The sequence below is a fragment of the Olea europaea genome, chromosome 6, assembly GCF_002742605.1.
Source record: "Olea europaea var. sylvestris chromosome 6, O_europaea_v1, whole genome shotgun sequence".
Classification (NCBI taxonomy): Eukaryota; Viridiplantae; Streptophyta; class Magnoliopsida; order Lamiales; family Oleaceae; genus Olea; species Olea europaea.
In genome coordinates, this window is record NC_036242.1 from 6,762,638 (window position 1) to 6,777,886 (window position 15,249).

The 15,249-nt window shown below is 34.4% G+C and overlaps 2 protein-coding genes across 2 annotated transcripts; both read right to left on the reverse strand.

Moving 5' to 3' along the window:
* Positions 1–5,140: 5,140 nt before the first annotated feature.
* On the reverse strand, positions 5,141–8,013 carry LOC111396472 (probable serine/threonine-protein kinase PBL23). Its single transcript, XM_023022902.1, has 5 exons — positions 7,700–8,013; positions 6,809–6,990; positions 6,490–6,679; positions 5,928–6,319; positions 5,141–5,498 (listed from the first exon to the last, which is right to left on the reverse strand). The coding sequence occupies exons 1-5, from the start codon at positions 7,821–7,823 to the stop codon at positions 5,196–5,198; spliced, it is 1,191 nt and encodes a 396-aa protein (XP_022878670.1). The 5' UTR covers positions 7,824–8,013; the 3' UTR covers positions 5,141–5,195.
* Positions 8,014–10,157: 2,144 nt separating this feature from the next.
* Positions 10,158–12,058, reverse strand: LOC111395067 (protein MAIN-LIKE 2-like). The gene is made up of 4 exons (XM_023021089.1): positions 10,699–12,058; positions 10,395–10,462; positions 10,257–10,346; positions 10,158–10,172 (listed from the first exon to the last, which is right to left on the reverse strand). The coding sequence occupies exons 1-4, from the start codon at positions 12,056–12,058 to the stop codon at positions 10,158–10,160; spliced, it is 1,533 nt and encodes a 510-aa protein (XP_022876857.1).
* Between the last annotated feature and the right edge of the window lie 3,191 nt (positions 12,059–15,249).

Consider the following 15,249-nt stretch of genomic DNA (forward strand, 5'->3'; position numbering starts at 1 on the left):
TTCTTTCAAAATGTTCCCCCTTTTGGGTAGTATTTCCTCTCTTTCTTTCTTGTCTCCCTTTTCTCTTAAAGTTAGGGTTTCAAGTGAACGAAGAATAAAAGAAAAATGGTATAATTTTGCCTTTTAAATGGCTCAAAAACCATGTTTTGTAATTGCAAAATGATCCCTAACTACAAAAATATAGACAAACAGGTCCTTAGTCACGGCTTTGCTATAGTGGCGCTGCAGCGCTACTATAGAACCACATCCCATTTTTCAGTATTTGCAGCTCAGGTCCCTATATTTGCACACTAGATCCTTCAACTTTGAACTTGTACATTTTAGTCCTCAAATTTTGAATTTTCTTTCAATCACACCCTCCAAAATTTGCAACATTTGGTCCTTAAACTTTTGGCACTTGTACACTTTGGTCCTCGATTTCATGTTTTTGTGCACTTTTGGTTGTCTTTTCCTCCTTTTAGCCATTTTTTCCTCCAATTTGGGATTTTGGCCTACAAACACCATAATTACACAATTATGAATAGGAATTCATTCAATTTCATCAATAAATAACTCATTAAAGTGTCTGAAAAACACACTTATCAGTAACCCTAGTGCTAGATTACTTTAGCCTAACATGTTGTAAAGAAGAAAACAAATGAAGTAAAATAGTTCATCACTCGAAATTCTTGAATTTGATCTTTGAATTTCTTATATTCGATTCTTGTGTTTTTTACCTCCTTTTGCAATCAATTCTTCAACCCTAATTATGTAATGATAGTTGGTATTTATACTAATCTTCAAGGAGTTCCAAAAGACTCTAAAAATCGTACAATTAATGGCCCAAAAGGAAGTTTCCTTATTTGATTGAAATTCTGAACGAAAATAAAATATGGCTCCAAATGACCTAGGCAAGTGCGAGCAGTTACCTAGTTATGCACTTGAGATTCTGTATCTTTTTTCTAGGTTCGGACTTGCCCGATTCATATTACCGGGCAAGTACCCAGTTATAACAACTTCTCAATTTTTGCATTTTGGTCTTCTTCTTCAATCTTTCCTTGATCTTGATCCTCCATTTTAAACTACTTCTGTTTTGGTCCTTCAACTTCTTCTCACGTGCACATTAGTCCTCAAACCTTCCATCCAATCATCAATTCATCCTTCTTTCTTTTCTGATTGCTTATGAATGGGTCCAAAACTGAAACAAGAGAAAATTACCCCGAAGTTTAGTAAAATTAACACATTAACGAAATAAAAGCTTAGTAATTTGGCTAGAAAAGTGCACAAATGCACTTATCAAGAGACAAACGAGGGTTTTGTGGATTTCTGCTGCATTTATATCTCTTTATCTCGGCATAAAAAATGCACAAAATGTTAAAATTTCATGTGCTGGCAAATGCAAAGCAGTGAACAGAGATCTCTCAGGATTGGAATAAAACTAAATGTGCTGGTTAATGCAAAGTAGTGAACATAGATCTCTCAGGATTGGATCGTTGTGCTTTTGTTTCCTAACTTTATCATCCACTGAACAAATTTTCATTCATTTTATCATCAATAAAAAGTTATTTTTTTTGTTAAAACGAATTTATTCTTATAATAAACAGTGTCCAAATTGTTTAACCACACACTGGGAAATAATGCTCTATGCAATCAACTCCTAGGTTAACAAGCTCACTCGTTCTCAAACGCTTAACAAGATCCTCACATTTGTAATCCCAACCAGATTCGGTCAAAACCCAAAAATCTTCTTCTTCGTAAACCACTTAAGGGAAGGCAGGCATATTTGCAGCCCTCATGTAAGGGCACCAAATAAAATCTTCTTTTGCACCATTGGCAAATGTTGGCTTTCCAAACATGGTCAATGGCTTCAGATGCAATATTAGGAGTCTCTCTAGAAGCCATAACCAATTGACTGGGCTACAACCTAGCTTCTAGAACTTCTTTTTGTGTTTCTCTAATTCCTAATATTTTTAGAGCAACATACCCCTTTTCAGTGAACTCAAATTTTGTAAGTCAGCAAGAACTATTGGTGCAGGTGTGATTTTCATGCCTCTACTTTAATGAACTGCAATGAGGAGAACTGATTTTCTTATAGTGTTTCCGTCATGGGGAAAAACAAACCGTGACAGACAATAAGGAAAAAATGCTTCATGCTTAATTTCACTTTCACATACCAGGAATTTTACCATTGAGAAGACAAGCTTGCTTTCTTTTATATATTTTAATATACTTCTATAAATTAAACATGTATGGAAGACAACAATCAATTTTCCTGTACATGATAGCTTATGAATCAAAAAAATCCACCACACACACACATGATATCGCTCTTCTTTCACGTGTGCAGACGCACAACCGTTGCACTTCCCTTGCACATCTTTTACAACATTTTTTATATCATAATATGTTAGAATTAGGATGTGACCCGAATTCCATTGGGAAGACTATTTGGGAATTTTACTTGAAGTCTATTTGGGAATTCAATTCAGGAGTTCAATTGAGAGTTTGAAATTTGTTTTGGACTTGAAGAAGAATTGAAGCAGTCCAAGTTGTAATAGAAGAGGAAGAAATCGTGCAAGGAGAAGGAAACGCCAAACTGGTGCTCGCTATGCACCTTGGTCTCACTAGAAAGCTCAAAATAGGAGCTCCAGTGCTCAATGTCCGTGAGGCAGCACTCAAGCGATTGGCCACCGCCCGATAGTAGTGAGACCACTCCTCGAGCCTCGGTCTTATCCGGATTTGGAACAGTTCTCAAAGTTGGCAATTTTTTAAATCCTATTTTATTCCAAATATTTCACTATTGTATACTTATTATCCACCACATTTTAATCTCTTCTTTGCATTATACATATGAGGAGTAAACCTCCAGAAAAATCAATCCTTATATTCTACAGTATAATTTATATTCCTCCATTATTAATATTAATAAATTCTTCTCTTCTGTCCGTGGTATATTTTTACGACGTAAATCTTGTTTACTTGTTTGATTTTCATACTGTCATATTATTCTGATTCTTTTATTTCCTAACATAATTGATACATTTCCTATGCTTGATTGTTCCTTTACTGTAATAATGCATTCTCGTCGAGCAATGTTGCCATGTTTACAAACGACTACTTTTTCATGGAATTGAATCTTATATGAGTAAAAACCCAATATTGGTCGCTTTCAGATGAATATTTTGTTATAAGACACAAAATTAGATGCTTCCACATTCATATTGTTTCTTTGAGAAAATCTTATGTTATACACATGTTTTGAAAGATGACATGGCAAGAAAACGTAAAATGTTCGAAAGAGAAAACGTGTTTCTCCAAAATTGCTACTTAAGGAAGGGTAATCTGGACATTTACCGCACCTTAAGTTGGTGACGTTACGTGGCAGCCCCTGATTTGCCCATACCATATAACTTAGATCTGTGTTTCTTTTGGCCATACGTGGACCGTTCGATTGAACGAACGGTAGAGATGAAATACAACTTGCCCCTTAGTCTCTTTGAGGGATACGGCTTGGTGTGATTTTTCAGACTTGACCTTTGATTTTTCTCCTCTCTCTCTCTTCGTTTTTGGGAGAAATTTTTTCTCCCTTTCTTCTTTGGGTCGTATAAACTGGAGATTAATTTTTCTTTGATAGTTTTGGTGAATCTGTTGTGCTACAGTATCTTGGGTGCCATTTGTTTGAGTCATCTGTAGCATATGTTTTTGTGGCCGATTTTTAGAAGGAAGAAGAGTAGGCGTCCAGATTTGAGATCCTCTTTGGATCGATGATTGATATGGCTATTTCTATTTGGTTCTATTTGTACTGTACTCTCTCTGGGAGGTAGAATTGCACTAGTGGATTGGGCTGACTCTGAGCCCCCTAGATTAAGCCATTCGGGCCGAACTGGGTGAAAATTTCTGCGTGTTCTTATTTTTCTTGTACTTTACGTTTGTGTCGTTAAATATTGCTGTCGGTTTAAGGCATAATACTCAACAAATCTGGTATCAGAGCCAGCGAAGCAGTAGGGTAAGGCATATTTGAATATAGTTTGATCTCTTGTCGTATTAACGCGTTTTCTTCCCTTGTACAGAAACAAGAAAGTGAAATCAATCAATCATCGGAAGCTAGGTCTTCGGTTTCGCACCTGCAGAAAGCAGTACCGATTTGTTGTAAAATACTGTAGCACAGATTTGGTGAGATCTTATACAATTAAATCATATTAGTTGTTAGTTGATATAAATGTTATATCTAAACTGCTATTGTGATTGGTTTATTCAAAGAAATTGAATAAAGACTTTAATTGTGATAGAAGCACGTTTCTTTAGGACATTTCATTTTTCAGTAATCTATTTGATTGGTACCAACTGTTCTGAAAATCTGAAATTGGACCTATTGTGCTACTGGGTTTCAGTCAGTGCATGTTAGATAACTGTTTGTGGGTTTGCTTACTTGTCAATTTTCTGCATAAAAAAATTTTAAAAACTTTTTCTGTAACTTAAGTGATTTCTTGAATTGAATCACTTATGTCCTCGAGTAATAACCCTTTTACAGAACTCGTAATGGGTTCGAAGGTCGAATTGAGTCAATTCGATGGAAAGGGTGACTACTCCATATGGAAACCGAAAATGAGGGCCATTCTGGTCCAGCAGAGGGTTGCAAAAGCCCTTGACGATCCTAAAAAGTTTTCTGATGAACTGAAAGCTAAGCCTGCTGAAATTGAAGATATGAATGAAATAGCATATAGTTCAATCATACTGCATCTGTCTGATAATATATTGAGACAAGTTGAAGAACATAAAACTACTCGAGCCCTGTGGGAAACACTAGATGTTTTGTTCTTTACTAAAACACTACCTAATAAGATCTACCTGTTGGAGAAACTGTTTAGCTTCAAAATGGATCCTGGAAAAGACTTAGAATCTAATCTTAGTGATTTTAGCATTATGGTTAAGAGTCTTTCACATAACGACAAGAAATTTGAGGACGAAGACCTGGCTGTAATTCTTTTAAATTCACTACCTGAATCTTATAAAGGAATCCGAAATGCTATAAAATATTCGAGAGATGCCTTAACACAAACGATTGTGACAAATGCCCTAAGATCTAGGGAATTGGATTTTAAGAAGGAATCAAGAACTAATCCCAGAGAGGAGAACCTGTTTGTGAGAGGGAAAACTGAAATTGGTATGCAACAGAATATGCAACACAATGGTACAGAATAATGTTATATTGATTTTTACACTATTTTACTCTCTCTCGAGTTATCATCTGGTGAATTATTTTCAGTATTTTCTGTACTACATTTTTCTGCAGATGATTCTCGTGCTTCTTCTTCATTTTCAGCTTGGCTCTTGCCTACAGATAGATACTCTAGAGCAGTTACAACGTCGCTGATCAAAGGGCGTGTAGAAGCTTCCTCTTGGAGACACATAGCTGCAACTGCAAGAGCTTGACAGAGAGCCTTTTCTGGGTAATTTCCCTCAAGCAATGGATCCGCCATCAAATGGAACTTTTTCTTGTCTTTGAACAAAGGTTGTGCCTGCCATTTTCATAAAATTAACCGCAGTTTTCACCGCACTAACAGGATCTGGTATAATGAAACTGGAAGGAATCAAAAGGGTAATATTTTTATATGGTTAAAAATATTAGTAAAAAACAAGGCCGGTCAAGAACATGGAGATAAACCCAAAAAAAACTAATTGCATTGAATGAATCGACCAAACTAATGCTGGATGAAACGTAGTGGAGTGGCAATAAGGCTTAAATTTCTTCATATTGATCACCATTTTGATGCAGTTTGGATATGGCATAAGACTCAACCCCTTCCCCCCAATCTCATCAACATGTTAGAATTAGACCTTCTGTGGTGTAACTTCTATTAGAAATTAAATTTTTAACACTGATAATTTCAAATAGTTATCTTGCTTAATGCATTGTTTGGTCCTGGTCTTGAAGTTCGTTAACGTACCCAAGTAATTAAGTTTTGCTCCTCACTTGGTCTTGAATTATCAATGACTCTCCGACCAGTGATTAACTCCAAAAACACGACCCCAAAGCTGTACACGTCTGACTTCGTAGTCAACTGACCTGTGGACGCGTACTCGGGTGCACAATAACCATAGGTTCCCATCACCCTGGTAGAAACGTGTGTTTTGTCACCAGTAGGACCTAGCTTGGCAAGGCCAAAATCAGAAAGCCTTGGGTTGAAGCTCTCATCTAAAAGTATATTGGATGCTTTAAAATCTCTGTAAATCACAGGAGGATAAGCTGTCTCATGCAAATATTCAAGTCCTTTTGCGGCTCCTGCTGCAACTTTTATCCTCGTGTTCCAATCAAGAGGTTTTTTGTCCGGGCCTATATCTAGAAAGCAAAGTTGGGCTAATCAGCATTTTCACATGAAAAATGAATATCTGTAAAAGAAAAGGCAAATTTCATAAGGAAGTATAAATCCGAATAGATAAGACTTTGTTGAGTCGAGCATCATTTTTAAATGCGATTTGTAAATGGCATTGGGAACCTGTCAAACGTACTTAGGAGATGATCCTCGAGTGAACCATTGGGCATGTACTCGTAGACCAATATTCTCTGGTCACCATCAGAACAATATCCGACTAAATTAACAAGGTTAGGGTGGTGAAGAAGACTCAAAATCATAACTTCCACAAGGAATTCACGATTCCCTTGGAAACCATTTCTGTCTAGTTTCTTGACTGCAACATCCTGACAGACATCAACACGAGAGAAATAAAAAAGTTAAAAATGTAGCTTCTCATAGCACACAACTATGTGTCACTTTAGAAGGCAATGAGAATGACTATAATAAATGGTAAGGGACCATAGTCGAATTACTGTTTTTTTGCTTTCAATGTGGCCTTTGTACACCCTCCCAAAACCGCCTTCACCGATCAAAGTCTCAGGGTTGAAGTTCTGAGTGGCAACACTCAACTCATGAAACGTAAATATTTGAGAAGAAATATTCCCCTTTCCGAATTTTTCTATTTCTTCGGTTATATACCTTCTCCTGCTGCTATCTGCATTTTATATAAACAAATCAGTTTGTACATCTCAAAGATCGACACAAAGTAAATTGTTCAATTCACTAGATATTATTTTGTGGAAAAACAGTTTTTTCTCCACTTATCCTTACCCCACTCTAGGAGAATTTTTGTAGTAGGTTCTATAGGAACTGAAAGATTGTATTTTTTCATATACCTAGAGACAAACTCGTATCTTCCTTTCATTACAATATTTCTAACAAGAAACCTACAATTTTTTTATTAACGATATTCATCTTTACCTTACGGAGTTGGAATTGCTACTAAAGATGAATGTGCTAACTACGGATATGAATGCCGGAAATAGATCCCTTTTCAATTAAAATTAGAAAAATCAATGTCTCCTTGCATAATACATTTGGCACTTTTATAAAAATTCATTTCCCAACACAAGCCTTCAATAACAAATAAACTAGAATAAGTGAAATCCAAGATCCCAAAAATGGATTTAATGAAAAATCTGAAAACCAGGTACATGTCTATTTTACGTTACATATCCTGCACTCATGAAGTCGTCAAGAGCCTGGAAGAGGTTGTAAATGAAATGATATTGAATCATAAGAAAGGAATGAATCACCAAACAGAGAAGAAACAAGGATTTGAGGGAATGAAAACATCTCAAACGGACAATAATGGAGATCAAAGATGCTTAATCAAGAATAACATATAAATATATTTTACTAACCAGATTTGTAGGAGATATTAGCAAAGGAGGCCAAGGATTTGTTGTCCTTGTAATCTTGAATGCTCTTCTTCGAGAGCTTTTTCTCGATTTTCTCTTGTGGCATGCAACATGAAAAACAGCTCATCGTCGTTTAAGTTCTTATTCTATCACACCTCAACCATTCGAGACAACAAAAACATAAATCTCAAAAATGAGTATGAATGTTTATCTTCTTTTCAGAAAAATGAGAGAATCATAATTTTGAATTGAATCCTGACTCAGAATCTCATAACAAGGGAAATTTTACCTTCACCCTAAAGAGAGAGAGTCATTTTCTGGTCTATCAAGAAACTCAGAAGAAATCCCCAGGGTAATTTCTCTCACTTCAAAACAAGTGTTAGGATAGAATTGATGCTGTCAAATTTTCTAAATTTAGTACATGGTCATGATCCTATTAACAACTGTCCATGGACAAAGGGTAAGAAGCATGTCCAAAAATAGTATTATGCTGTCTATACTAATTACCATTATGCGTTAACTAATGCATGGTTCAATTAGGTTGCACGGAATCGGATACGGGCAATGAAAAATGAAAGAGTAATGCTACTTCGCCCCACTAAAGTTACCAATCCAGTCTAAATGGTGTTAATACAGCATTAAATAATCGGTGGAATTAAATAAGTCATATAATTTCACCTTTAATTCATCCTATCATTTAGCACCACCTAAACTGAGGTTGTAACCCCAGTAAGCCTGCATAGCATTATTCAAAATGAAATGAGATAGGACACATGGTAACGCTATTTCTCAAAAAATAATAAAAATAAGAATTGAAAGGTTGTAAAAGCATTATATAAAAATTATAATTTATTTTATAAATGTAATTATATTTAGTTTCATAAATGATATTTAATATTAATTAAAACTCTAATCACTTGTTAATATTTTTGTAGTGCGCGAACTAAAGAGTGAATTATAATAATTTTAATTGAACCCCAGCATAGAGTTAGTTTTAGTTTAAGCTCACAAAATGTCCATAATAATGTGCAATACTTCGGTTTTTCGAATATTTTGGTCAAAAGTTTCCGTAAAGTTAAAAAATATAAATAAATAAAAAAAGAAGAAGCTTGTAAGAGTTTCCGAAATGTTTCCTGGAGTTTTCAGAGAATTTCATGGTACATTTGGTTTGCCATTTTGTGGTCATTTTCAGTTTTCAGTTTTTTAAAACACTCAAAACGTGTTTAGAATGTTATTTTTAAAATTGCGTTTTCGAAAATAAGGAAAAAATTTTAACATAAAACTTAAAATATCTTTTTGACGTTTTTAGTGTTTCATTGATAACACTCAAAAAATTCAAAACAAGGAAAATGAACTTAAAATATTTTTAAATTAAAATAATTAATAAAATCACACAAATCCAACCCAAATACAAATATTCATCTCTCAATCTTTCTCTCTGACACAATTTATTATCTACGGATGATTTCGATACGATTGTTGAAGATATACTTACAATGATTCCTTTTTTCTTTTTTTTTACCAACTTTAAAATTTATATTTTTGATCACATATTAGTATAAAATTGATATGTCTTACTAAATAATATAATTCATTGAAAAAAATGTCATAAAATTATTTCTAAAGTTTTTAAACTAACCGCATTTTCTGATTTTTTTGTTTTGAGAAACAATTTTTTCGAATGACGAGCCAAACGCGTTTTCTACAATTTTAAAATAATCTCTCAAAATAGAAAACTGAAAATAAATTCAAAATTAAAAACAAAAAATAAAAACACACCCTTAGGTTTCCGAAAACATGTCTAAAATGGAGGACACATTTACTAATAGAAAATGGTATCAACCACCCATTGCATATTGGTACTTATCGGGTAGAATAAATTTGCTTTTTAGAAGCTTCTTGTTCATATCTCTAATCAAAAGGCGTTATTCGATAATGTCTGTCTAACAAACCCCTTGCTAACCCGCTTACAATACTGGACAGCTAATAAATGACCAAATTTTGAGCATTTTGTAATTCTCTTCCTCCTCTTTTCCAATAAAAAGGGGTAAAAAAAAAAAATTAAAGTTCACATCTCGCACCATTGGCGCTCAAAAAAAAAAGGCTTGAGATGGCTACTAAAGGCTGAAAATTAATGATGCATGTTTAGAATCCGGCCAAATAATTAAAGAATAAGAAAATATGGACAACATAAAAATAATAAATAAAATAACAAACAAGATTTTTGTGGAAGAAGAGAATTTATTATACCAGGAAATTAAAATTATCTTTACAGGATATAATTCTCTCAAGTTTATAATATGTACAACAATGATCTAATTGTTATCTTGAATCTATATAAAGCCTACACCTTTTGGAATATTTATAGGAGCCAAATCTTGGAATTATGGATGAAATAGAAACCTTAATCCCAAAGTTCTTATCCCAATCAAACTCTCAATCCATGATAAATTTTGATCCATTATCTATCTGAATTCTTAAACCAATATAATATAAGTTTCATCAATGAACTACAATACTAGAACACATGGAATTTGAGTCACAACCTAACAAACTCTACCTTGACACAAATTTTGAAGAGAATTAAGTATTTACTCTTCAAGTCATTCTCCAACTCTTCCACCATGTCCCTTCCAGCCTCACCATACCCCTGCCAGACATACTCAGAAACTATGAACTAAATTCAAGTTCTGCTTACCAGCAAAACTACCTTATGTGTTAACCTTGCTTGAATCATCAATTCCAGCTCCAGTCGAGTCACCAAACCTGCTCAAATCACCACAAGCAACATGATCAACAAGATCTACCTAAGCTACCTAATCAACAGATCTAAAGAAAAATTTCACAATAAATGGAAATATAAATCGTCTGCAAATTCACCTTGAGCTAGATAATTTTCATTGCAGGTTTCACATTTTATTAGTTTAGAGCGCTTGGGAGGAAAGGAGTAGAACGACAAGAAGGGGGAAGGTCTTCATCCTTGGATTATGTTCCATCTGAACCAATTTGACGCCTACTACTTTCAGAAATTCCTAATGTACTCCACCATGTCAAGTATCGGGTGGTGACATCTGACTCAAAAAGTCGTGCTGGTATATACAGTATGACATCCTCAATGGCCCTGGTATAATTTCTCCAAGCAATTTCAGAACTTCCATTCTCTCGCATTACATGACCTGGAAGATCTTGATCCATGCCAAATTGCATGGCCACACGGTGTGGGAGATATTGCTCAATGCAACCAACTTCCAGGCTAACAAGTTCGCTAGGTCTCAAACATCGCACTAGCCCCTCAAATTCATCACTTGAACCGGATTTAAGTAATTCCCAATAATAATTTTCCTTGTAAACCATTTGTGGTAGGAAGTCGTTTGCAGCCCTCATGTAAGGGCGCCAAATAAAATCTTCTTTAGCACCATCTAGTGCCAATAACACATTTTCCGTTCCCACTTCCTTTTTGCCATGCCATCGAGACAATCTTGGCTCACCAAACCCAATTGAATTGGGCTTGGGACGTAAAGATGGGAATCTCTCCCAAACCCAACCCTGCACCAGTTGGAATGGTGCTGTAACCTTAACTTCAACCACTTTGCTTTTTTCTTGTCTAATTTTACATATTTCTGAATTAGTAACAAGGGCACCTTTCAGTGCACTCAAATTTCTATAAATATCAGCAAGAACAGCCGGTGCAAGTGCAAGTTTCGTACCTTTGGCTAAACTGACCGCAATGGGTAGAGAAGCTTTGCTTATAGTGTCGCGTTCGTATGGAAAAACAAACTGTGACACCCAGTAAGCAAGAAATGCTTCGTGCTCGATCTCTCTTTCACTTTCACTTTCAGGTTCCATGAATTTATCCATCCAGGCAGTCTTGCTGGCTTTCCTTGCTCTAGTCCGGGAAAATTCTAATCGTGCCTTGAGTAGTTTGTCTGTAATCACTTCTAATTCGCTGTCTCCAGCAGGGCTCAAAACTGACTCGCCCAAAACAGAAAAGGACCCCAAAAACATTATGTCTTCTAAGGTGATTGTAGCTTCTCCCCATGGAAACACGAATGTATTGGTCCCGGAACACCACTTCTCTGCAACTCCTAAAATCAGACCATCACTTCGGTGAAACTGGAAGGTCGAGTGGGTGATAGCGTTATCTATCCCGGCTTGTTTCCAGGTGGGTAGGTGTAGAGAGCGCATGCGGGCTACCCAAGTTATCCAGTCTGATTGTGGGCATTTCCAACAAAGAAAAGTTGGCTTGAAAGGAAACTGAGGTGGTGAAACTGAGTTGGCGAAACTCGGTACAGAATTATCCACCGAGTTGATGGCATTGGGATTTACAGAATCCACCGGAGGATCAAAAACCGGACCGTCCATGGACTTGACGGAAGGTCTGAGAAAATATCCGATTCTGGGATGGGAAAAGCCACTCCAAGTAGAGCTCATTTCCTCCTCCCTTACTTCCATTATACGATCTCCTTTTGCCAATGCCATTGATGGAGAACTTCCGAAAGAAAAGAGGGCTTCTAGTTGGTGGGTAGGGAAGGAGTTTGAGTGGTAAACTGAAGTCTTTGGTGTGGAATTTTTATGAACAGCAGTAGGGTTTATATAGAAATGAAATGAACTGAGTATAATTATGGAGCATTAAACTGCCAGCCATTTCTCTATAATTGCCTTGCTTGTAGAGTAAATGAATTTATTTTAGTGGGCTCAGTAAGGTGACGAAATTTTAAAAAAAAAAAAATCAAAATCAAAATCAAAATTTTTAATTCTTTTTATTTAAAAAAAAAAGGGACATTTCTTTGGTAGTCAATGATTTGTAACTCATAATTAAATTATAGAGCTATTTTTTCTGCTCGTGTTGATATATATATATATATAGAGTACGTCCATTAATGATGATATAATTTGGATTTTGTTTAATTTAGAAATAAAGAAGCGTTTCGATACACATATTAGATCAAAAAGTATGTTCACGATTCTTGTATTTATTTCTCCAACATAACGCTTAATCTCTTTAAGTGTGGACCTACTGATTCTCTTCTCGCAACTCAAACGATGGACGCGTGTTCAAGCTTATTAAGTAATTTGACTAGCAAACTTGAGTTACATTAGAATGACGGGTATACGCAAAATAGTTTGCCTTTTAGTTTAAGTAAAATAATTGTCTATACAAAATTACACGTTTAAATTGATTATTTACGAGCCCATTTAAGTTTGTTATACAAAATTGTTTACGAATAGTTGATGCTCACCATTCTAGATAAGTAATCATTAAGTACTCACAACTAATGTGATTCGTCATAATTCTAAATATTATCTTACATTTTATCTTTATAAAAAGGGTCATCTGCAAATTAATTAATGCTTCAACATTTTTAACCTTTTTGGTGAGTAGATATTAAAGCAATCACCAACTCATGTTTGACCGATGAGAATTATAAGTTAATTTCTAAAAATTTTATCATAAATCTAATTGTTATATTGACTCCATTTGACAAATTTATAATTGGTCAAACTTTATTTATCATTCACAAATTTGAATGGATCCACAAATACTATTCATTTATCATCACTTATTTCTATCCACTTATGTGAGTATTATGAGTTAATTTTGTTTACTATCTAAAAATTTTATTATACATTTAAATTTAATTGTTATAATGACTCCATTTGACTAAATTATCACAAATTTCAATAGACCCACGAGTACTATTCATTTATCCTCACTTATTTCTATTTATTTATAATTTACGAGACCATTTCTTCTACTCATAAATTTGACAAGCTTATTTGACAAATAAGCGTGACCTTTAATATAAGTCAATCCAACGCTCAATATATATTTCACTAAAGTGATGGAGAGTTTATTATAACTACTTGAGATCCAGAAAATATTAGGTGTTGGATTAACTTAAATTAAATGTCACCATTATTTGTCAAACAAATGTGTCAAATTTATGAGTAAGAGGAATGGTTCCGTATAAATTAAACTTTTTATAGATTCTTCCCAAATTGAATCTCAAGCCAAATAATGTTTGAAAGATGCTATAGATCCATGGTAAAAAACAGGGATGCCACGTGTTGACAAGCAATTGGATAGCTTGAATTTTTTTCAAAAACACGTCCAATCAAAAACATCCAAATCAGCCTGTTTTCTTACTTGCTGTCTTTAACCCTGTCCAAAGAGTTTAATTGATAATGTTTTTACCGTTTTAGGAAAGAAAATATTAAGTGGCTGGCCACACGAAGAGTATATAGTAACTAAAATTATAGATAAAAATATAAAATTGAATTCAAACAACTCATATACAATGTTTGTTATTTACTTACCATCTAAAAATAAATTCTTCTAAAACATAAGGAGAGCGGTTGCAATTGGATAAATTCACGCATGGATTATATTCCACTAATAAAATATACGTACATGCAAATATAAATAGAGTAACGACTTATCGAAACCATGGTGTATGCATAATAACGAACAAATCACAACTAACTCAAACGTTGAAAATGTCAAAATTCGAATGAGATAAAATGAAGTAATGTATGCGAATGGAAATCTTCTTAAGACGGGTTTTGCCTCGTGCACTGATGTTAATAGGATCAAATGGACATCCATCTTGCAAGATACAAACCTTTTTTCAAAATTAATATAGCAAAATATTAATTTTTTCGGACGAACCAACGCTTAACAGTACTCTTCTAGAAATGAAGATATTAAACACGAAACTCAAAATAAATTGAAAATTATTTTGACAAAATTAAAAGAATGAAAGAATAAAAATCAATTATGTGGAATTGATTTGGAGTAGGAAAAAATGGAACTAGATGTCTCCCTTTATAGATTTTCATGTGTCACTTCCTAGTTGTTACATCTTTTTGCCAAAATTAATTTTTAACCATTAGATTGCACCATTTTATAATTGATGGTCTAGGTTGCACCTTAATAAAATCTCATGGCTTTTCATTATGCATATTATACACTTGAAGAGTCACACCCAATCGTTACATCAGTTGGAGACTTTTCCAATTTACACATTTTAATCTTTCTATATATATACCCTTAAATTTCAGCAGTCCCCCATATGAATGGAAGAAGTTAGCTCAAAATAAGGAAGATGAAAAAGAGTACAACTGAAATATAATACAACAAGATCGATACCTCTTGCTTTGAACATTCCTTTGTAAGAATCTATAAGACTCATTTGGCTAATCAATTAACACAATGTTTTGAACTTTTTACCATTACTACAAGCTTAGACAATAGATCGAACACATTGTCTTTCACATCAAACTTTGGTTTTTTATTGTGTTCATTATTTTAGCCCTAAACCTTTTTGGTTTTGCAAGTGAGCTAGAGTAGCCTAAGTAAAATTCTCATAGAACAGACCAAGTGTACACTCACATATGGGATGTTTTGTAAGGAGTACCCTACAATACTCTACTTGTAATGTTTACAAGATATGGTCATTATTAAAAGCATTGTTTATCCTAACCAATCTTTGGTAAGCAACACTTATTTGCATTAGAAAAATAGAGAGGAATTAAGACTATGAAGTGCTTTT